This window comes from Cavia porcellus, unplaced genomic scaffold (assembly GCF_034190915.1).
Source record: "Cavia porcellus strain 051 isolate PalLab524CR breed Dunkin Hartley unplaced genomic scaffold, mCavPor4.1 scaffold_15, whole genome shotgun sequence".
Classification (NCBI taxonomy): domain Eukaryota; kingdom Metazoa; phylum Chordata; class Mammalia; order Rodentia; family Caviidae; genus Cavia; species Cavia porcellus.
In genome coordinates this window covers 70,910,897-70,935,763 of record NW_026947498.1, presented here as the reverse complement: position 1 = coordinate 70,935,763, position 24,867 = coordinate 70,910,897, and the positions used below count along the sequence as shown (strand labels likewise).

Genomic DNA, 24,867 nt, shown 5'->3' with positions numbered 1-24,867 from the left:
CTTTGCATTGGGTGACAAACATGACTGTGGTCATCTTTTCCAAAATCATAGAGTAAGTTAAGTTCATGTATCACTGTAATTCTATTTTTAATTTTCTGAGAAATCCCTCATGGTTTCCCATAGTAATAGTACCATTTTATATTGCCACCAATATAAGCATTCAAATTTCTCCACATCCTGGCCAATAACTGTCATTTTCTCTCTCTGTCTCTGTCTCTCTCTCCCTCTTTCTGCCTCTGTCTCTGTCTCTCTGTCTCTGTCTCTGTCTCTCCCTCCCTGTCTCTGTCTCTGTCTCTGTCTCTCTCTCTCTCTGTCTCTCTCTCTGTTAAATAACAGCCATCCTAACAGGTGTGAGGAAGTATCCCGTTGTGAATATCTTAGTGGCCATTAGCTATCTTCTTTGGAGAAATGTCTATTAAACTCCTCTGGCATTTTTAGTCTAGTTTGCTTTTTCATTGTTGATTTGCAGGTCTTTAAAATATCTAAAAATTATTCCCTGAATCTTTTGAGGTATCTTTTCGTCTCCTCTTGGTATTGGAGATTGAGCCCTGAGCCTTCACACTGAACTGCATATTCAGTCCTTTTAAAATTTTTTTAAATTTTGAGACAGGGTCCCAGAGTAGCAGGGATTGCAGGCATGAACCACTATGCCTGGCTCTGACACATCCTTAAGTATCTCCTGAAACTGACTTCCTGTGAGTACAGAACCCACAAAGCAGTTGTTCTCAATCCTCATGGAATATCAGAACCATCAAATAATTTACCAATAAACTGATACCAAAGTCCAGAATTAATTTCTCATATATAGAGAGAGGAATCAGTATTTAAAAAGTCTCCTCCAAGTGGATTTAAGATACATCCAGAGTTGAAAACCATTGCTTCAAAATCTCTGTCCCCACCAGGTGTGGTGGCATGAGCCTGTAATCCTAGCACTTGGGAGGTTGAGGCAGGCGGATCAGTATGAGTTCACGGTCATGGTGAATTCAAGAACAGCCTGAACTACATAGGGAGACCTTGCCTCAAACCACATCCCCAAAGTCTATGCCCTTTGGGAGGAGCTGTCCATCATGAGTTCCGAGATACCAGGGTGGCAGTCTCAGAGTAACAGGAAAGGCAGGCACCACCCCAACTTTGTCACGTAGCTCTGCTCTTTCTCATCAAGCCCAGCGTGATTCATAGTGTAGATCTGTTAATTAGGACAGCAACCTACCAGTGCCCTCAGACAAGGCCCCGGAGAGGAGAGCAGAGGAACTCTAAAGCCACATGGAAGCCCAGCATTCACAGGAAGGCAGAGCGCAGGTGAGAGGCTGTCAGCCCTGGTCTAGTCCTGCTCTGTCAAGAGCTCTCTCTTGGGTTTGGGAGGCACCTGGTTTTCCTGTGCACCAGAATCTCCACGGAAGAGAAGAGCCTGGGAGGATGTGTTGGGTCTCAACCAGGCTGTACTTTACATTTGTCTATGGTGCATTAAAAACGTACAGCACTGACCTGGCAGCCATCCCAGAGAGGTTCTGATTCCAGTCGTTCTAAGTGGGAACTGGGGACTGTCATTTTGGAAAGCTCCAGGTCATCCCTGGTGCAGCAGGCATGAGGACCCTCCTCTAGTGATTGTCCAAGTTTCCTTCTTGGCCTAGCATTCTGCATTCCTGGGATCCCACTTCTGGCCCAAGTCTCACATGACACAGCACGTCACAAATATTTCCTGCTTCATGCATCTCATGGAGTGCTCACTGAGAAGTCATTTCTGACCTCCAAGGCCACCCTCTGATGGCACAAGAGTGCACCTGCATCAGTTCTAAGGAAGAGCATCTGCCATGGGTGGAGAGCGGTGAAGGCAGGTCTGCCACAGGCAGCCGGCTGGAATACAAGTAGGAGCAGCACGCTGCTGCTCAGCTCTGCTACTTTCAAACAGGGTCTTCTTAAAGGCACAGTGATGCTCAGATAGAAAACGGGACCTGGGCTGTAACTGCTGGGAGCCCGGTACCTCTACAGTCGGAGCCCACAGAGGGAAGAGGAAGTGAGAGCTCACAGGCTGCTTTCTGAAGGCCCAACCTGGCTGGCCTATGCTAGGGGAGAGGAACCAACCTGCAAATAAAAAGAGCCAATAAAACAGGTGACAGGCAAAGGTGGCACCTGTAGGAAGCCCCGCAGGCTGTGGCTGTGACTGCCTCTCTCCTGCCTTTCTCTCTTGCCTCTCTTTTCCATTCCTAATCCTCAGTTCCCATTCTTGGCTAACTCTGCACTGCTCTGTCCGATAGCTGAGAAGATTCCCTTCTCCGCAGCAGAGCATTCTTCGAATGATTCCGTCCCTACAGCTGGACCGCTCTCTGCCTGGCTTTTCCTCCTGTCTGTCCTGGGCCCTGCTGGGCGGAGCTGCACCTTTACCTAATCGTGGACTGGAGAGGGTAGGTGAGGCCAGGGAGGACCACAGTGCTGAGGCTGAGTCCCTCCCAATGAAAGGACCCTCTCCTGAGGACCCAGGGAAGTCAGCCTTTTCCAGCCTTTCAGCCCTGGTTGTGTGTATGCCCATGGGGTCTCTTAACTGAACTTGTGGGAATTCATAGTTTTTGTTCTGGATAATCTGTGACAAATGATACAGCGATAACGTAGGAAAACCAGTGTGACTGACTGCCAGGACTGCAGTGCTTGTTTTCTCTTTTTGCCCCTACAATAACCTATCTGCTGTGAGTCCCGCTCTTCCCTGGATTCCAAACAGAACCATTTTCCTGGTTTCCTTATTCTGCCCTTGCCTGGGACTAGGAGTTTCTCCAGTGGGCTACCTCAAAGGGGTGAGCACTACACCTGCAGTTATAAATCCCCACACGACCACCTGCAAGCCCTTCTTGGTCCTCAGAGGGAAGCACGGAAGCTGGTGATGGCCAAGCCAGGCGAGGGCTCAGGTGTGTGGGGAGAATCTGGCAGGAAACACCCAGGGAGCCAGACTGGAGAGCAGTCCACACACGCTGCAGCCTACAACTGCCATCTAGTGGATGGAAGAAGGAAGTTAGGTCTCTCCAAAGGGAGACAGACCAGAATATCTGAACACTTAATGAGCCAAAAGTGCCTACCACACAACAGATCTCATGGTGACCCTTGTCCCCGCCTCTGACACGCCAGGTCATCACCTTCTTCCTTTACTATAAATATGTAGCACAAGTCTGCAGAGAAGGTGTCTCGGGTGCTGATGATGTGACCAGTTACAAAAAGCAGCTGAGAATTAAGACCTAGCTCTTCCTTGCTCTTTGGGCCTCAGATCCCTGAAGGGCTGACTCTGACCTCAGAACCACTGTTCTGAGTAGCCCAGTGCCCCCGGTGTGAGAAACAGTGAATACAAAGCATATAGGGGAACACAGAGCAAGCATAAAACACACACCAAGGCCCCAAGAATTGGTCCGTAACAGGGAATCAGTGAGTGGTGACCAGGGAAGGGTCAAGTCTCTGCTCTGCTGCTGGGTGTGCTTGAACCTCTGTGTCAGGGTGAGTATCAGTGGGGTCAGAGGCCTGCATTTGCTGTAGAGGGGCAGAAGGGGCCCACAGAGCAGATTGGGAATCCAGGCCATTTTTGGCCAGAAGTGGGAGAGGACTTTTCTGAATGCAGTGTGAGGTGATGTGAACATGGGGAGAGAAGTTAAGAGATCTTAAGATCTTAAAGATCTTTGAGGTCTTCATTTTGAAGATGAGCCAGATTCAGGTTAAATGGCTTTCATAAAGTCACCTAGCTACCTGTTGCTCTTTCTTGTGGAGCTTTGAACTCACTCTTTTTAACACAGAAAACCCCAGAAAGTCATAGAGGATTCATGGACAGGGCGGCTGCACGGTGTACTGCGATGTCGCGCTCGGATCTCCCTACCTTTCACCAGAGGGAAGAAGCAGTCCATCTCCACACTGCTTCGAGAGTGGGAGATGCACAGGGCGCTGCTGGGGACCAGGCCCTCCTGGGGCGGGCTCCGTTCCGTGGTGCGGACCAGACACCAGCCTGGCCTGTCGCTGGGCCGCTCCAGCAGCTCCACCGTCTGCCCCACCTGGATGGTCAGCTCGCTGCTGTGGCCTGCGCTGAAGTCCTGGAGGACCACGGTCAACTCGCATCCGCCGGAGAGCTTTGGTGGCCATGGAAGGGGGTGTGGAGGAAGGACAGGAAATGGGGGTGAAGGTGAAGATGGGCAAGAGGGAAGGGGATGAAAGATATTATGAAAGCAGAGGGGAGGAGGAAGAGGAGGAAAAAAGGGGAAAGATGGGGGTTAGGGAATGGAGAATGCAGAAGACAGAAACGGGAACAGGAAAGAAAACAAGAAAAAAGGCTAGTTAGTATAGTGCCATTTGGTCACCCACAAGCTCCAGCTGTGGCCAGTCTGGCTTCTGTCCAGAACAAGGGCTCTGCTTCTAACGCCTTCTTGCTTTGTTAGAATTCTTTCCATTACTCTTTTGCCATGCTTCCAGCCAAATAAACCCTCCAGTTCCTTCCCTGTGTGTCTCTTCATCTTCCTAAGGGCTCTGCCCTGTGTCCTCCCTCTGAAGCACTGCCACCTTCAGACCCCACTGTGCTGGCACTGCTTCCTAACTCACTGCTCCCAATCAAGGCCAGCCAGCATCTGGTAACAATCAAAGAGACTCTGCCCTGCCTTTCTTCCAACCCCTGCACCGTGCCCCTTCCTCAACTCTCACTGGAGCTACCAGCCTGAGACACAGGCTAAGAGTATCCAAAAAGGAACGGGGCTTCACCACAAAGGCAGAGAACAAACCTCATCTCTCTGGAAGGGGAAATGGGTTGTTCCACACTGGCCCTGGGATCCGTAAAGAGTAGGAAGGGTGGAGAGAGCTCAGTCACACGGAGGAACCCGGGCCTGCCTCTAGCGCTGCCCCAGTGCCCTGCTCCACCTCCCCCAGGCCGGTGCATCTCTTCCTGCACTGATTCTGGGGCCAAACCAACAGAAAGGACCAGAGACCCTGCAGCAGGAACAAACCACTAGCTGGTCACTGAGACTGTTCACTTTTCACCTTGAGGGCTTGTCTTCTTCCCTCTGACCTCACTGGAAATACACTGAGTAATCAGGTATCTCACAGGTCTAAGCATAGAGTCTGCTAGTTTAGAAGAGCAGATGCCTTTAGGGAAAGAGAGACGGGGAGGGAAGGGCAGGAACGAGGAGGCTGAGTCCAGCTTAGCAGCCTGCTCGCCTCTAAAGTCCCCCCATGACAGTGGCTCAAAGGCCAAGCTCCCATTGCGCTACCATCAGGGAACCTGACCTCAGTCTGTGCACATAATGCATTCTTAGTCTGCTGTGCACCAGCCACACATTCTGGGAGAGATGCTTTTGCAGAATGAGGCCCAGGAGAGGTACAGGGAGTAGGGAGAAGGCTCACCAGGGACAAAGCTTGGCATTCAGGGCCACAGGAAATTTCCAGAGCGGCCTGGAAGGGTTAAAGATGCCCCAGACTGGTGCTTGAAAAATGCATCACCAGCAGTCCAGGGCAGAACCTGTGCTGAACACATCCCCAGGGCATGCCTAGTACGGCTGCCCAGAGAGATCAGGTAGGGAACTCTGCAGGACAGGAGGTGGAGGGGGGGGGAAGACAGGAGGAGAAGAAAACACGTTTCTGTGGTCATTTTCCCAGTTTAACTTCCCTGTGTATTAAACAAAACTCAGCCTCCTCTCCCCACTCTCTCTTGGTGCCATCTTCCCTAAAATGCCACTTAATGAAGGAAGTTGTGGGGTAGTTTTAGCTTATATCTGTAGAATGCTTTAGAGTCAGCAAAGTACCTGTGTGAGGCAGGTAATGCTGCCATCATCATCTCAAATAGCAGTACATTTAAGCTTAGAAACAGGGGTGGGGTTTGCACATGGGGAGTGCATAACAATCACCCTAGAAGCTTATAGAATGCAGATTCCCTAGCTGTGCTCATCTATGCCAACACCAGATAGACCGGGTTCTTTCCTGGGGCCAAGCATACACATGGCCAGAGGTGCACCTGGTGGCCCTTTCAGGGCAGCATGGCTGAGTCCAGCATGGGTTTGGCCCTTTTGCAGACTGTTGAGGCAGAGTAGAGGGGCCTGACCTCTCCTGCAAACAACTCACATGACACCCATACACAAGACCCATCCCCACTTGGGTAAGTCCCCAAGAGAATTAGAGCACAAGGTGAGGACAGAAGGTGGGATTTGCAGGGACGGGAGTAGGAAAGGATAAAGACTGTGGGTTTGGCGGGAAGCCTGGACACACCACTAGATGGCGGTGTTTGCCTCCCGTGAGCTGCTTCATCCCCACAGGAGGAAGTGGAAAGATCAATGGGCAACTTCTCCCCAGCTTTCTGCTAATAAATAACCACGCTCAAGCTTTAGATCCAGCCGCAAAATCCATTATGGATCAAATGCAGGATGAGTGTCCTTGTGCACCTCACCTTAAAGATTTACTACTCTACACTACTCTTAATTTCTTGACAAGATGAGAACCAAAGAGCAGCAAATAAGGGGGGGGGGGAGGGCCGACTAGATGAGCTAGTGTTAGGGCCGGTGTCTCTGAAACAGTCCCTCCTCATCCTCTCCCCAGAGCAGCAGGGCGGTGCTAGGGTTGTCCAGGGATCAGGAACACGCCTTTGAGAAATACCTCCCAGGAAGCCTAGACTGGGATCAGGATGGGAAAGTTGCAAAAGCCCAGGCTACAGCAGAGCACAGCGGCGAGGGGCAGAGAGGCCTGAAGATCTTGACATTCTTCAGAGACTTTTTCTTGCAATTTTTAAGTGTGGTTAATTCATGCTTCACAAAAGTTGTATATAGTGACCGCTCATTAATCAATAAAAACCGCATCTCCCCGCAAATACAAATTTGTTATTTCTTAGCAATGTTGTTTTCCCTTTCTGAGAGCAGAGGTTTCTGTGTGTGTTGGTAGGTCTCCTCCTAAAAATCAAAAGTATCATTATTTTTGCTTCTTCCTCCCATAACTTTCGTACTGAACTATCTCCACAGTCCTTTAATTTTTTTTTAAGTTTGAGATAGGATTTTCCTGAGCCTGCAGATTGCGCAGGCTGGTCTCCTGCCTCGGTCTCTCATACTGAGCGCAAAGCCCCATGCTTGCATGTCTTTTACCACTGAGCAAACCCCAACTCCGGGGAACACCTCCTCCCCCCCTCTTGTCTTGCCCCTGCCGCCCCACAGGCCCTTTACAGGGTACACGTGGAAAGCTTTTCTCTGGAGCTAAATCTCTGGTCCCAGCTCTCTTATGTGTACACTGTAGAAAATGTTGCAAACAACATCTCTGTTTTTACCTCATTCTTTCTTTTCCAGCCCCATAAAAATGGTTTTAATGTTCTTGGCAAACAGTTAGATTTTAATTCTGTATTTCTTGGCATATTTATCTTTTCATTTCTTCTTTTTAGGCTGGCAGAAAGTTCCTTGCACTTGGCTTCATTTTTATCATTTCTTTGTCAGAGTTGACACCTTGGGGTCCTGGCAGTGCTTTCCTTCCTGTCACCTGTACGTGATGCAGCATACATCTTGTCTCTCACTGTTTCCTCCTCTTCACTTACAAATGCCTAGACGGAGACCAGGAGCTATGAAACCCTGCCCTGCTCACCCTCTGTGCCCACGTCCTGGCTGGGCTGGGCTTTTGACCCTTGATCCCTCCCAGGACAGCACCATTCTCAGCACAGGCAGCACACAACTCCTTGCTCTCCATCTGCCTCTCTCATGGCTCTCTCTGACCTCTACTCTAACAGCTACTTTTAATGTCCATTCCTTGAATGCCCACTTCCTCTTAAGGGTCGCTCACCAGTCTCCACCCTCACTTTTCTGACGCCCTTTCCTTTGTCCCCCCCCCCCCCCCAACTCTTGTTCTCATGACTCTACTTGATTTTGTCCACAGTCTCCTAGTGCGTCTGGCCCAACGTTTGCCTGCTCTAAGTGGGAGACTGCTCTTCCTCCCGCTGCTGCTCCGCTCCTGAGAGGAACAGCTCTTCATTTTGACTGCAAAGCTTCCCTCGTCATCCTATGCAGATTTTACACAGGCAAGGTGGTGGTTGCTTCCCTTTTAAATGCCTTTTTATTCTACACCGAGCTGAGCTATGATAGCCATCAGAAACAAAAACACGGCAACCAGCACTCTCTTCCTTCAATACTCTCAAGGGGAAAGCAGGTCCTGCTGAACAGACCCTTTCTACCACCTAAAGGTAAAAACTGTTTTTTCCTAAGATTACTCGCTCAGTGATTTGTCCCAAGGCACAGCTGGGTGCCTGCTCTTAATGCACAATGTACAGTTCACCGTGTGTCCTCTGCTGAAATCAGGGTAAGTGCCTGTTCTTTCCTGAGCCCTACAGAGGTTCCCAATGATTCCCTAACACACCCCATCCCAAATTCAGAGGCCATTTTGTTTTTCCACGGTATAATTTTTACCATCTGCTATGGATGTTTAACTTTCAGTCAATTCAGCCTTACTCCAGAATCTAAGACCAGCTTACTGGGAGTTGAGTTGGTAGCACAGAATCGCAGCGTGAAGTCAGATGTGTTTTTGATTCTTCTCTGATTTCACATCTCTATTTGTGGAATCTTATTCACTGACTGAGTTCCTGTCTGGCCTTGCAATCCTGAGTAGCAGTCACCCCACTTTCTGGGAGCTTCTCAGGCATTTTCCCTGCCTTCCTGCCCAGAACCCTACTAAAAAGCCTGCTGGACCTTTTTGATGCTAATTGTCTACTTGGATTTCCTGCAAGGGGCCACTGCTAAGTCCACCATCTAAGTCCTTGCTTTGCTTTTTCAGGCTCTCTTTTGTGGTTTCTGGCCATTCCCGGTGGGGCCTGTTCCCTAGCTTGGTCTCTTACCCTCTGCAATGCCTCCCGGAGGGGCTGAAGGAGCTCCTCCCTTCTCTATTTCCGAGCGCAGTGCCTTCTTTCCAGCACAGATTGTTCCCCACACAAGGAGGCTTCCTCACCACCCTCAGCAACGCTACCCACATCTTCACCTTCCTCACTTGGATTCTTCGTAAATAATGATTCCCATTTAGATCTGTGGTTGCTTGTTAGTTCGATAGTAACTGAATACCCTTCTTGTGTATACAATATAAGCTAGAAAACCCTTAAGAGGTTCCTCATGTTATGGAAAAAGAACACAAGTGTTCTCTAGTGATTTTCCAGTGACTGATATTCAGAGAGCTAGGACACTTTCCCACTCAGCATCCTGAGTAGGAAAAACACAGACAGGAAGGGTGTCCATTAAAACATTAACCTTACTTTTGTTGGGAGGTAGACTCTGGATGGTTTCTCCCTGCTTTCTTTTTCCAGTTATTGCCCAGTGTTTCTGACCTAAGTGTTATTTTACAATGAAAGCAACAATAACATCACCCATAATAACTTTGAAAAAATCAACAAGTGTAATGAGAAAAAATTCAGCTATTCCAAGGCGGCATAATGTGCTGAGGGGGTGTGAGGGGCAGTTGATGGTGACTCTGCATTTTCCTCCAGCACCACTGCAGGAGCTCCGAGAAAGTCCTCCGCTGCTGGTGCGGCCTCCGTATGGCAGCTTCAGAATCCCTCCCCTACCAAATCACATCCTGTTCCTGCAATACTGGGAAACTTGAAGGACTGCTCCAAAATTAGGTCTGTTTACAAGAGTTTAGAGCTGTGCTTTATCTTGAATCAGTTCTAACGTTTGAAGCCAATGTGTAAAGCAATGTCTGGGCATTTAGAAAAGTTGTTGCAGAGCTCTGGGATTTATTCAATACACACGCTGGTAGCTCATGGAGCTGCCAGGTCTAATTAAAGAGTCTAAAGCTTACACTGTGCTTTATCTTTGTTGGAGCGAGGACTGGAGCTTCTGCCTGCAACAGACGGAATTATTTGGTTTAGCTGTTTCCCATAGCGCTAAAGGAGCGTTGTGGTCTGGTGGTGCTCTACGTGCAAACTTCACGGTCATTAGGAGTGGGAAGAATGCAGGAGTGAGGAGAAGGAAGCTCTGGTGTGCATACAGGGTTTCTCAGGTGAGACCCTGGGCAAGTCCCTTCCATTCTCCTTAGCTGAGTTTCCTCATCTGTAGGACGATGAACTTGCATTTCAGGGCTCCTTCTGGCATTAACATTCCATGAGTGGAGTAGCTCCTGTATTCACTCTCTAGTGCACAGCCCTGCTTAATTTTCTTGAGACTCAATCACTGACACGTTGTCTTGCTGATTTGTTATTGGCTGCCTATTTCCCACATCTGAGTATAGTGCAGAAGCGGCCCTGTCTTGCTCTTTCCTTGTCTCCTGAGGCTAGAGTGAGGCCTGGGATGTACCAGGTGACCAGTAACTACCTCTGATTACACATGTGACTCTGTTCCATGAACTACTGCCTGGCTTGTCACAGAGCAGCCTGGCTACAGGGTTTGAATAGTGTCCCCTGAATGCCTACCCTCTCCTCTCGTGTCTTCCAGGTCCCACAGTTATAAATCATCTTTGAAAAAAAATGACCATGCCTTTCTACTTCTTGGCCATTTCTCCCATAATGCCTAGAACTGACAAAAATGAGAAAAGGTGTGAGGGCAGATACAAACACCCAGTAACAAAGGAAATAGAAAACCGTGGAACAGAAAAGTCAACTTTTTTTTTTTTTCAATAACAGAAAGCAGACACAAGACTGGGATCTGAGTTGCTAGAACAGAGAAGATGTAAATTCCTCCCAGTTGGCTCCCACAGCCCTCTGACCAGTGAGGAAGTGGAGGCACCAGGCAGTGCACGGCTGGGGAAAGGACGTGTATCAGTGAGGCTAATGTGAAGATGAAGTGGGCTCTATGAAGATCCCAAGTCCATGTCCTCTACCTTACGCACCTGTCCTAAAAGTTGGAATTCAATAGAGGCCTACATACAGAATGGGGAGATACCTGCCATTTTTGTGCCACTCAGCTCCCAGAATACTGGCAGCCAAATGGAAACATTTAGGCAGATTTAACATTATTTATTGGAGAAGCCAAACCATGTGCAGATACTCAAATATTGACATTGGAGGGCCACCCATCCAAGCTCTCCATGGTGCTTCGAGATCACACAACAGTGAGACTTTGCAGCCAATAAACTGCCTCCCTGCCTCTCACAGACTATCCAGGCAGCCATGTGAGCCTCCTTCATACATAGGAATGTTCAGGGACTGGATCACTAGACTTTCCAGAGCCACAACTACAACAGGGACCAAAACGGTTAAACAAGAAGGCCTGGGAACTCAAAGGAGGCTAAACGCAGGTAGGACAAAAACCTTTCAGCTGCATAGTAGTAAATACAGGATGAGAAATTGCTCCTAGAAATTAAAAAATAGTACAGTTTAAATGAAATGTTTTGTAGATGGGTTGGAAGATAATGTCAAAGAATTTTTTATTTTGTGGAAAAAAGGTAAAACAAAATTTCATAATAAAATAATAGAATAATAGTTAATATATTACATGCTGTTATCTTTAAAGTAGTCAGTCAGGGTACCAGATATGGGCATAAAAATTTCTCCAAGCAATATTAGCACAGTTAATGAACTAAGAGACTTGCATGTTTTCCTTTTTCCCTACTATGTCAAAGAAATTTTTGAGATGGTGGAACAAGAGCATTGAAGGAGGAAGATAAAAGACACAACACAACAAAATTACAGACTCAATTTAACAAGTTCTTGACAGAAAAATGGAAGGGAATAAATTGTAAAGAGGAATTCTCGGAACTGAAGGGCAAGAACTGCAAAATTGATACGGTGTCCATGTAGCTGATGCGATGAATTTTAAAAAAGATCTACTCTGAAGTACATTATCAGGATGCATTTTAATTAAAAGTGACATTCTAAAAGCTTTTGGAGAGAAGGAAAAAAATGAAGTCATAATGACTCTTAACAGCAACATTAGAACATAAAGATAATGGAGCAATTCCTCCAAAATTCTGAGAATTATTTTTCACCTGGGATTCTGTACTCATACAAACCTCCAGTTGACAGTGTCAGTGTACTAACATACCCGCAGACCTGCAAACTTTCAAAAGTTTGCCTTAGTAAGCACGAAGTACTACCCATTAGGAAGCATACTGCTAAATTTTGCCTTTTATTCTCTTTCTTCTTTGTTTCTCTTACTGTGCTTGATAGTTAAGAATTAAAATTGATCCTTTCATTCCCTTTTAAAAATAATTTAGTAGATCTAAGAAATGACTCTTAAGTTTTTGACCTTAGCAAAGCATTCACCTGACCTCGCACGACAGGAAATATGGGGGGAGGGCAGATTCGTGGCTTAGGAGAGGCCCATATGACCCAATTTCCTTCTAGTGTCTGGAAGATAGTACATAATAACCATTTTATTAAATGAATAAGTTAGTAAATTAGTGAATCAGAGATTACTCAACCCTCCTAAGTCACAAGTGGGAAAACCAAGGACCCTAATGTAGTTGACAGCAGAGCCCTAACTAGACTTTCAAATTCTAGGCTCAGGACATTCTTCTGGAAATTTTGCTGAGTTGATGATTGTACCGACCGAGGAGCGTATTGTGAGGTTTTTGAGGTCCATGCCTGCAGCGGGGTATTGGCATGTGGGTTGATGGCGTCCCATGCTGTCATGGCAAGCACACTGGACTATGGTATATGCAGTGGTATCACTGGGGAAGGAGGACTTTCAAAGTCATGCTTGACACAGTGCAGAGGACATACAGCTGGGAGTGGCAGCTGAGATCACAGAGACCAGAGGACCAGAGGCTGTCCTAAGTCTCTGTCTTTCTAATCCACCCTCCTACTCTAGGCAGGCTCCTTTCCAAAATATCTAACTTTCTGCTTTGTGAAACTATCTCCTCCTGGTGCAGAACTATGGTTTCAAGAATTTTTTTGTATTTGTAAATTCTATCCACTGTTAGTGTATCTTCTAGGGTAATGCAGAGGAAATCTTGCTTTCTTCCACAGAGCTTCATGTATTATAGCTAAAGCAAGAATCCTTGATGTCTTCTCTTTTCAAAATGTTCCTTAAAATGGTACTCAAATGTGTGCCATCCAATTTCATCAGATTCTTCCATTCCGGTAAATTTATCACTATCCCTCCAAAAGAGAAACTCAGGACTGAACCCAATTCTTTTGCTGTGGTCTACCTAGCACAGACCATCAGAAACGATACTTCTATCGAAGTGGCCTGGAGGCCTTTTAGTCACTAACACCTCACTAAGTAGCTCACTCCAGTTCACAGGAACCTCTCTATTCGGCTTCTCCCCTTTCTGTCCTTGGCATTCTAAGAATTTCAGGTCAGGGAGTCTTACATTTATCATTGTTCAATTAAATCTTCTAGCTAAGGTATAGTGCCCTCTCATCTCTCACAGTGATAATTCCTTTCAGCTTTGTGTCTTCTGCATATTGAAAACACATGTTTCCACATGTTCAGATGAGAGACAGAAATGGAGAGCAGATAACAGTAAGCACAGAGCTCAGGGACTCTGTACAGCAGGCTTTGAACCAGTGGGCCCAGGTCCACCTAGTAACTAAATGAATGGATTTGTGCTGCTCAGGGGCATAATCAATTTCAAAGGTAAAAGTTATTGTGTTTCAGATTTGGCTCAACTTAATTTTTCTTCATTTGTTCATTCCACAAGGATCTATTAAATGCTGGCAAGAACTCTCTAGGAAGAGAAGTGGGGAATACAAATTGATGCAAGCCTGTGCACTCCCTTCCTAGAGAACATCTGGATTAAATATCGACTTCAGTATGGGTAAGAAGGTAGAGCCTTCCTTCCCGCCAGGAAAAGAATAAGCAGGACCAGTAACGATTATGCCATAGCTGTCTCCTTCTATCTTTATTTCACTGTCCCTGGGTGGCCCAAAAAAAGTGTCCACAGAGATGAGGTGGGAAGATCAGCAGTAGGCAGTGAACTCAGGTGTCAGCAACAGTGACCCTTATTTAGCCTGTGGAAGTGGCCTTTCCCACCTGTTTGGAGCTTTACCTACCCTAAACTGTTGTTCTAATTTTGCTTGGGCAGAAGGCATTTTCCTGCAGCAAGCCTATGGGCTGGGAAAGATGAAAGGGTGCATGGGAATGGCTCAAAAATCCCAGATGACCTGCCAGAGTGGGAAGAGAGAAGGCTGGGGAAAACCCAAGATGAAAGACAGAAAGATAAGAAGTTGCGGTCTCTACCAAATACCTCCACGCCTTCCTACAAATTGTGTGCACCATGGATTATGTAACATTAGAAAGCTGAGCTTCAGAGGAAACCAAGCCAAAGACCTGAGTTCTTCAGATGTGGGTCACCATTTCCCATTTTGTGGGTCACTGGGTCTGGAGCCAGACTGCTTAGGTTTGACTCTGTCTCCATCATTACTAGCTGTATAATCTTGTGTAAGTTTAGCTGGTCTTTGACTCATTTTCCTTGTTTGTAAAATAGTGGTCTTATGAATCCTTACCAGACAGAGTTATTGTAAGGACTACGTGAGTTAACACAGGTAAACTCTGCCATACATTATTTGCTCAACAAGCATTAAATTGTGTTTATATGCCAGCCCTCATAACTTGGCATATACTTGGGACATGTTCTTCTACACTGATACCTTGTGCCCAGGGAGTAGATCATTCCCGAAGCACACTTAATGACACATTTTGAGGGAAAGTGGCAGACTGGACAAAAAAATGTTAAAAGCATCTATATGTTACTACTCCTACATTTAGGTATGATTTATGTTATGATTTCTATTTGCAGGACCATGGATGTGACCTCCTTTTTCTCTATCAGGCCTGCTAGAACCTCTTCAGGCACCAATCAGACTGGGAGGATTCTTGGAACTGGTTGTCAAATCAAGGTTAGCTAACATGCTCACACTGCAATCTTTATGAAGGCAAGATACCCATTCTCTCACAGAAATTCAGCCAAGTATCCCTGGGAAGAGACCAAGCTTCCCTGGGCTGACCAGGAGACATGGGTCAGTCTAGCTGACCCTGAGTAATCTGAGCACTTCTAGGGCCAGAGCAGAAAAGAGGCACGGGCAAGTCCAGGGCTATGATGCTGAGTTCCTGCGAGCAACACAGGACTTGCCTTGGTGAGGCAGCCAGCTGCTATGACAAGGAGATGCAGCACATCCTAAGAGTCTTTCTTCAGAAACAAAATACTGCTAGCCCCATCTCCTAGGCTTGAGAACTACAGTGGATGTCTTGTGAACTCTCCTTTGCAGGCAGAATAGAATGATGATTAACATCTGAATGGCCCTTTGTAGTATGTACTCTCTTTCACAGATATTATCCCATCCCTATGGATCCCGCAAGCCTGGAACCAACATCTGTTTTATATATGAGGAAACCGAGGCCCAGGGAGGCGAAGTGCCTTGTAAAGGATCACACGCTGGCCTGCTGCAGAGCCAAGGCTCCCAGTCTAGAGAATCCAGACCCCTCCTCTAGGTGCTTATTCCTTCCTTCACCAGCCAGCCATGGTGCCAGGAAAAGGGCACAGGGCATGGAGGCCGACAATGGTAATCTGCCACCCTGTTGGGAACTGCGGCCCATAAGTGTGCTGAGTGTGGTGTTATGGTTTGTGTCTAGATGTCCCTCTAAAGCCTCAGGATTTCATAGGGTTTTTTCAGAGGTGGCTGAATCTGCAGGGTGTGATTGATTCACAGTGCAGTGCTGGGATTGGGTGTGAGTGCTACACCCATCCGAGGGCAGGTGGCCTGCACACAATGAAGGGACAGAAAGAGGCCTGTCTCTTTCTTCCTTGTTGCTTTTGCTGTCTTTTACACCATGAGCTGTTTTTTGCCCAGCCACCCTGCCTTGGAGCCAGTAAATTATGTACTGAAACCTCTGTGTACTGTGAGTGAAATAAACCTTCCCTTCTTTAACTTAGGGTGTGTGGTATCTCAGTAACAAGAGAAGTAGCTAAGACATGTGGCAACAGGAGAGGACTGGGGTGCCAGGCCAGGGAGGAGGAAGAGGATGTCGTGGAAAGTGATATATCCTAATGTTGTCCCACCTAATGTTGTAAGTGATCTGGCCACTGCATGACCTCAGAGCTGTTTGTATGAGCAGTTTTGAGTCCTTCCCTGCCTAGGACAGATCATACCATCTTTATGCTTGCTTAGCTACTAGATAGCTAAGTTAGGTAGAAATGTTACAGGCAGTCAAACAGGGTTAGGCTCTCAAGAGTCAGTACAGAAGATGAAAATACATTAAAACCGTGGGAAATACACATCTGTCAAAGGTCAAATCTCAAGACAAAAGACAGAATGACTACATCAACATACTTATCCTTAGTGAGGAAAGAAGTGATTGATATTCTAAATAGGTATGATCACCTTGGGTGGGGGGCCAGGAAGAGTCACTGAATCAATCACTCCTTCCAGAAAAAGTCCCTGTTCCTTCCATGGACATTTGCTACGAGACTTGCTTCCCCATTTCATCCTGATTTAATCAATATTACTGATGTGATTATAGTCATAACCTTATTGGTTCATCATAGTTTTGTCCCACCTCATACTCATTTTGTGATTTCCTATTGGATCAATGTTACTTAAGTGACTATACTTAATTAATCTTATTAATTGATTATAGTTTTTGCCACCATAGATCTACCTCAACTCATAATTTTGCTCTATAAAACTCCCTTGAGAAGCAAGGTCCTCAGTAACCCACTCGGGAACCCTTCTGTCAGGACTCTGTCTGTGTTTCTTAGACACAAGCTTTTCCCTCCCAATAAATATACTTTCTTTCCCCAGTAAATATTTGCTGCTCTAAATCTCCATTGCTCCTAGAATTCATTTTTTTGATTTTAGAGGACACGAACTCAGTGTATATTTCCCTTACATTATTTGGATTATTTGGTGGTTGCATATCATCCCTGTGTCACTTGGAGGTCCCACTGAGATAACTGGTTTGTTTCATAGATTCTGGACTGTGACTCATTGAGGTAATCAAAATTTTTTTATGTTTAAAATTTTTATCTATATCTTCATCAGTTTCTTATAACTGTTTATGGTTTGTCTTTTATATACATTGTTTTGTTAAAATAATAAATTTAAGTTGCAAACATGGGAAGGTTATGATGTTTAATAGGACATTTTACTCCTGTTTTGAATATGTTGCATTTGAACTATTTATTTTATGGAGGCTGATGGACCAATGGAAAATCAAAGGCCAGGGTTACTCTCTGGTGGATACCCTCACAGCCTAACCCAGTAACCAGCAGAAAAATCTTCACTTATCTTTTGTCCCTATCTGCATTCCTTAGTGAGGTGAGAGGTAACTCTTTCAGTGATTTTCTGGTATCTCCTGTCCCAGAGTGACTAGAGCCAATGCTGTTATGTGCTTTCTTAAAGTCTCCTTTGAGAGTTGAGCTACAGGTTCAGACTTTTCTCCTTCCACAGTAAGTCAGAAACTGTAGGTTTTTTGTTTTTTGTTTTTTTTTAACAAATCACTGGGAGTTAACTTTAGAACTACCTTGTAGTTATATTGCGCCTCCCTCCAGAAATCAGGCTGAGGCAGCTTGAAACTGCCTTTCATGGAGAAAAGCAGCTGTCAGGGGAATGATTTACATTTGTGCCTGGCTTATGCTAACTAAGAGTAAGAAATGGATTTCAGTCAGCCTTTCTCTTCTTTTATGTATGCATAGAAGACTGATAACTCTGTCTTTACTAATATTTGAATTGTAGTTGCTAAATGGTGGGTAGTTTAACTTGTGAGCTCCAAAGATATAAAAAATTTAAAATGGACTTGCACATGAGGTGCTGCTAAGGACAGTTGCATAGGGGATTAGGTAGGTAACACAAATGCCTTGTGTTACTTGACTATCTATCTTTACGAGATAATCTCTTTTACAAGCTGAAGAGCGCTCTAATTTTCCCTTTGAGCTAATTTCCTCACTCTCTTTAAAAAAATTGGAAAGAAATGCTTTAGATATCTTGATTATTGGTTTGTTAGCAGTGCTTCCTTCTTTAAACCTGATTATTATAGCTAAAATCAACTATAATTTGAGCTTTTGAAAACAACACCTACAGGGATATGATCACAAGTTCCCTGAGAGGATAGGATGCCATGCTGGCACAAGGTTGGATAGTTTGGCCCAATTCTATCTTCTTGCTTCCCTTCAGATGGCAGCCACTTGCCCTGTGGTGAAATCAACTTGGGAAACACCTTCAGGGTACAGAAATCAAATAGAAATGAAAGGGACACAGTTTTTTCTTTTTGCATTTCTTTTGCTGGGGAGCTCAATGTCAAAATCTTTTACTGCTTTGGAAGGTATTCATAAGCACTGGTGGAGGTTTGACCCTCACATATTAAAAAGAGCAGTTTACTATTTTTGTGTACCTATGCATAGCCTGCCTATCCTCTAGAGCCAAGATGAAATGCAGAGGGAAGTATTGATTATGATGCTATTTCACAACTAGGATGGTACTGTAAGTCAGAGAAAAAAATGGTCAAAATTACTCTTTGTTCAGACTTTCTTTGCATTAAGAGATAATTCTTACTTGTGTTGTAAGTCACAGGGAGTAAGTGACAAATTTAACCATACCCATGTTCATGTGCTCTTTTCTTTTAATGACCTAACACAGGTTAAACAAGATCTAAGAAAGTTCTCAGATACGCCTGATAAATACATTGAGGTCTTCAGAAGACTTACTTAGACCTATGAACCGGAAGGGAAGACGTAATGTTACACTTAAATCAAACACTGATTTCTAATGAGCAACAATGGGTACAGCTTTAGTCTGTGAGTTTCAGTGTATTACATATACATGGCAATACATATTTTCAGAATACGTTTAGAGCCTAGACAGTGTCGTTGTGGAGGGTAGTTACCTAGGTGACTAGACAGAGAATTCAAAATGCCCCAAAGACCTCTTTGCCCTAGGGTTGAGATTTCTTCTGGACTATTAGCTGTCTCCGTGTGTCTCAGGAGACAATAGATTGCTTTTTCAGGCTGAGATTTTAGAACTTTTTGATCCAGTGTCATTTTTTAGAAAGTAAGCCCTAAGCTATACAGTTAAAACTTTTATTCTTTCCTCTCTCTTTTTCAGAAGGTTAAAAAAAAAGCAGCCTTTCAGGTTCTTTAATTATTGATTTAAATTTTTGCTCAGTGATGCAGCTGGAGTCAATCATAGCTTTTTTAAAATTTTTATTTTTTTATTGGTACTGGGGATCGAACTCATGACTGCCTGCTTGCAAGGCAGGTGCTTATGCCGCTGAGCTAAATCCCCAGCTTCCAATCATAGCTTTTGTCTCAAAAGTAGACATAAAAGTTTTATTTCAAGTTTACCTGCCTTTCAGTACTTAGAACTGGAGAATAACTTCTCTTCCTTCTCCCCTCAAAAATGATGTTGACTGGTTTTTATAACACAGGGCTGACTAGCTGAATTTTATAACACAGATACATTTACTGATAGAATAAATATTTCTAAGGAAATATGAGTTTAATAACAGTTTTTAATGATAATAAGTATCAAAAAACAGGTATAACTTGCAGGCCTTCTTTTCCCACTATTTGAAATTCATACTTAGCTCCAAAGAGCGTCACCTAGTCCCTTTCTATATTCAAAGGCAGCCCATCCACGTCCCTCTGGAAATAATTAAAATTTCCTTTTAATAGTCTGCCTCTCTAGAGAGAACAATTACATGTTGCTGTCAGAACGACAATGAAAAGCCTGTAGAGTGGGGTACTCCAATCAGATAAACTGTCAACCTAGAGTCCACTTTAAAAAGTGGACTTCTTTTTGCTTTTACAGGTACAAAAGGTTTTTATTCATTCTGATTCTTATTACAAGAGATCTCTGTTAATTGACATAAAAAGTTCTGATGCCCGTTTGTAGTCACAATCTTAAAAATTGTAAAAGACTTATTATAATTCAACTTGATCAAATACAACTGAGTGTACTCTGGTCTATTAACGACTGTCTTATGTGTACAGTTCTGTTTAATTTGTAGCTGGTTACAATACTTATGGCTGTTTCATTTGAACTCACTGATTTTTTTTTTTTTTTTTTGCCTTTTGGATTTAAAAAAAAATTTGTCTATAACTTAAGTTGGCTTACAGGTAAGTGTCATTAGAGTTGAAAACATGCTTCCACTCAGGTTGCCAGCTGATTAAAATAATGTTGGGAGTGGTTTTACAAATATAGTACATATTGTTGGCTGTATACAATAACTTGGACATCTTTCATTGGTCAAAATAATGGGTTAGTCATTATGATCTAGTTCTCATAAATCATCTAAAATTTGTTAGATAACTAAATAGGATCTCTATAAAATAGACTTTTGTTGGTGAATAAAGGAGCAACTACCTGGAAACATTTTTATTTCAGTCTTTGTTCACTAATGGTACTCCAATAATTTCCATGATCTTATGGGAGAATCACCCCAATAAATGTTGCTAAGTCTATTATTATGTTTATATTAGTGTATTATAATATGTTTACATTGGTTATCATCAAAAAGTTATGTCTTCTGTGGGTAAAACAATGTTTTCTTATTAAAAGATGTGCTTGGTACAAAATTAAATTAACAAAGGCTTCCATATAGTTATGACATTCATTATTGCTAATCTTGTGGTGTACTGAAGTCTTCATTCCTTTCAGGTATATGGGTAGTCTTCTACAATGCAAAACTACAGTTGTTTATGGTTATAACCTTTTTCAAGACTCAGATATCTGTTTTTTTTTCTTGTGCTTCAGTACTTGTGATAAGAGGTATAGGTCAAATCCTATACATGAACCCACTAGTCAGATGATACATATTTTTTAAAACTTATGTGAGTTATATGTGTGTCACTACACCTAGAGATACTTAGGCACTGAATAGTGTCGTATACTTCTTAGATGACATCCCATTAAAGGATAAAAAATTAGGTGAGAACTTTTTAATGTACTAGGCAGAGATGATGGACTAAAAAGGCCATTCTATATTAAGATAGACATTTTACACATGTTTCAAAGATAATATGATTGCTATGCTGACAGACTATATGTAGTCCTTGATCTACAGGTAGAATTATAATTGTTCTAAAACAATTATAATCTGTAAAACTTATAATTATTGTCTGTAAACATTCTGCAGAGATTCAACTATCAAAACCACCATGACTGGTAAGAAGTAACAGTCCTCTGGCTACACATTATATTTCAAAGTGCTTGATATTCAGATGAGATTATAATAGTTATCCTCACTGTCTCACTGCAATACTGATATAACTGATCTTCCGGGTGTTCAACAACTAAAGTTTGGACAGCAAAACTAAAAAAGTGCCAGGGCTAATAGGACAGCCAATATTTTGGCTCTGGCCTTCCTATGCCAGTGAGGACCCATGATTTGAGAGAACTTTTGCTATAGGATCCTACAACTTCGGTGAGTCACACAATCTCCTGAGTAGGGAGATTGCTGGGCTCCAGAGGACAGGACTCATCAGATGCAATGTCACAAAGGAGAATTAACACAGAGGAAAAATATTCCCATGCTTTCACAGAAAGCAACATGATTAAGCAAGAATATGACCTATCCTAATGGATGACACTAATAGATGAGCTGAGGGGGCCTATACATGGTTCCAAAAGTAATGCCTGAGATTTAACTGACCCTGATAGACAGCAAGAGGCTAATTTTGATTAACGTAGGTCTCATTTTAACTTAAACACCCAGCAGATAAGTATATGATAGAACCTGTATCAGCTCTACAAGAGTCTTTAAATTCTTTAACTATAATTGTGCCCAAACCACCAAACTCCCTGTCTCCTTACAGCTAAGACTAGAAGGACTTAAAAGAAATATTAGGCTTACAGATAACTTCCATCAGTAGTGGGGATCTACGAGCCAGCAGGTTACAACTGTTATTCCAGTCCCCTAAGAGCAGTTTCTGGACATGGCTCTTTCTTTGACCTGTCCTTTCATTCTAGGGCTTATGCTTTGATTACCCATGCTTTAATTTCTTAAAAATTTGTTCATTTTGCCTAGAGGCTGTCAATCTCCAAATGATCACACAGATGGAACAATGACAATGTGCCAAGCTCTTACAGGGATTCACTAGATTGACCTTGTGAAGGGAGTTCATATCTGCTAACTACAATGTGACTTCTATCCCAGACCCCAGGGACTCAGTGGCATAAGCGCCTGCCTTGCAAGCAGGCAGTTGTGGGTTCAATCCCTGGTACCGATAAAAAGGAAAAAGACAAAAAAAAAAAATCTTATACCAAGACCCCTTAGATTAGCTCTCTGGAGAAAGCTTCTGACCACAGTAATCCCTACACTAACATTTCTCAGTTCAAAACAGGTAGATGAAACATACATCCAAATACATACATCCTGACAGATAACAGGAGCTTTGGACATATGTTGATAGGACAGATTGTTCTTAAACATAAGTATTACACAGTCAGCTCTAAATATTAAAAAGAAGTTATAAAAGATGACTTTTGCTCCAGATAGTTCACTTGATACTTCAGTGAGAATTGCTTCCTCAGTATTTAATAATTGAGACCCGGAGGAAACCAAGGGAAAGAACACAGAGATCAAGAAAAAGCAGCTGCCTTTGTTGCAACCTTAAAAAAACAGACCTTGAATAAGATTCTTGAGACTCAATGACTAAACTCATCTGCTACTGCTGTGGGAAACCAGGCCACCTTAGGAAGGACTGCCATAAGAGGTCCCTAAACCATGCCCTGATTTCAAAGATGGCCACTGGAAGTTGTACTGCACTTTGAGGCAGAGGCCCGAGAGCTCAGACTCACTTTACTAGCTGGTCTAGTAAGGACTATAGCAAGACTAAGGGACACTAGGACACTCTCTGCCTTCTCCCTCTGGCCAGAGCCCCAGGTAATTATGACTATACAGAAAAAGAAAACTAGACTACTGTTGGACATTGGACACATGTCTCTTGGTCCTTTCAACCCTGGCTTTCCTTCTAGCCATCACACCTCAGTGAAAGGGGTCCCTGGAGAGGAGGTAACTCATACTTATCACAACCCTTAAACTGCAGCTGGGGCCTTTTTCTCTTCACACATTTCTTTTTGCGCCTCCAAGTCAAGTTCCCCTTATGGGGGGAGATATTTTATTTTGTTTCAATGTTAGATTTATAAGATGCTTTCTTTAGTGTCCTTTACATACAGATTCCCAGTTTCTTTCGGCCTTTGAAAATACACTCAATTCTCTCAACTGATGCAGACTGTGCTTCCTCAAGGGTTTAGAGGCAGTATTCATATTTTTGGACAAGTATTTCCCTGTGACTTAGTGTGCTTTGAATTTTCCTGGGTCACGGTTTTATAATATAGAGATGATATATGTTATGTGCCCCTTCAAAAAGTTCTCTAGCCAAGGCACCCATGCTGAATTTTCTGGCAGATAGAGGTGATAAGGGTTCTAGATCTAAAGTAAAACTTTGTAACCTTGTGGTAAAATATTTAGGCCTTATCATATCTAAGGGAACCCAAAGGCTGGGAGAAAAAAGAATTAAACCAATTTTTTCCTTCCCATAGCCCAAGACTCTAAAATGGCTAAGGGGGTTCCTAAAAACTACAGGCTTATCTGACCTTTAGATAGCAAGATATATTGAGATTATATACTCTTTTTCAGCTTATAAAAAAACTCCAAAACACAGATGCCCAAATTTTAACTTGGGAATCTGATTCCCAAAATAAGCACTTCTGAATGCCCCAGTAGGCTTCATAGGATACCATTTCAAATCTATATGATCATAAAACACAGGGCATGGTTTTGGGAGAGCTTATGCAGAACTGGGACCCTGCTCAACTGCCTGTAGGGCATCTGGGTCATAAATTAGACATGTAGCAAAGGAATGGCCCGAGTGTCTTTAAGCTGTGGCTACTAAAGTTTTCTTAGTGCCAGGGGCATCCAATCTGACTCTACACAAAGATTTTATTGCATATACACCTCATATGTAGCCAGATTTCTTTCTTCCAAGGGAACCTATAGCTATCAGACAAGCAACTTCTTAAATACCAGGCTCTACCCCCAGAAGGACCAGTCATTCAAATTAAGGCATGTTCCTCCTTAACACCTGCCACCTTTCTACAAGCAGGAGAAACGGAGGTTGAAAACATGACCTGGCTAGAAAAGACTTGTTGGACATACCCTTACTAATACTGATTTGACCCTCTTCTGTGATGGCAGTTCCTTCATAGAAAATGGGATAAGAAGACAGTAAATACAATATGGAGTTTACTGGACTCATAGTTTTAATAAGGGCTTTACAACTCAGTAAAGAACAAATAGTTAATATCTCTACTGATGATGATTTTATGCAGGTAACTCCAACTATACGACAATTAGGAGGGCCTTTCACACTGAGAACAAAATTTACTCTTACTCTTATTGGCCTAACTGCGCTAAGTATATGGGGTAGACGTCCTCAAACAGTGGATACATATCATAGTTTTCCAGGTCAATGATGATTACAAGGCAGGATTGTCAAAAGCACTGACAAACCTACAAATTTATCCCATCTAGGACACTTATGATCAGGAAGTATGTTTCACTGGATAATCATTTGGCTTCTATTTTTCTCTCTTCTTCAGTGTTAAAAGATATACAACACATTGAAGCCTTAACTAACTATAGAGGACAGACCTTCAATGATACCAAAACTAGTCTCTCTTTCCTAAATGAAAAAATAAAATTGAGACAAGCTGTCCTCCAAAACCAATGACATCAGATATCCTAACATCACATGCAATTAAAAGGTAAATGTTGTATACCCATTCCCAATCCTTCTGTTAGTATTTTGATAACTGTTCAAGATGTTAAATGACAGGTTAATGGTGTGTCAGATACTCAAATCCTCAGCTGTTCCTAAAAATTTTTTTGTTGGTTGTATGCAAAATGATCCTGTTAATAACTATTTCTTTGGCTTTGTCTCCTCCAGACTTAAAGCTTTATATCTACCCAACACAAAAATGCCTGGCATCTATTAAGGACCTTTAGCTAGACCATCTGGGGAACATCTCTG

General features: G+C 43.5%; 1 protein-coding gene and 1 long non-coding RNA gene across 3 annotated transcripts in view; one reads left to right on the top strand and one right to left on the bottom strand.

The window, feature by feature from the left end:
• Kalrn (kalirin RhoGEF kinase) overlaps positions 1 to 24,867 on the bottom strand; it is a 581,802-nt gene that overhangs the window by 136,841 nt on the left and 420,094 nt on the right. For both annotated transcript variants that reach the window (XM_063225109.1, XM_023562599.2), the window contains exon 34: positions 3,848 to 4,094. In XM_063225109.1, coding sequence (XP_063081179.1) covers positions 3,848 to 4,094 — 247 coding nt within the window. The remainder of the gene's footprint in view (positions 1 to 3,847; positions 4,095 to 24,867) is intronic.
• Positions 13,539 to 16,893, top strand: LOC134470520 (uncharacterized). Its single transcript, XR_010039455.1, has 3 exons — positions 13,539 to 13,656; positions 14,638 to 14,737; positions 15,168 to 16,893. It is a non-coding gene; the product is annotated as an uncharacterized LOC134470520 (long non-coding RNA).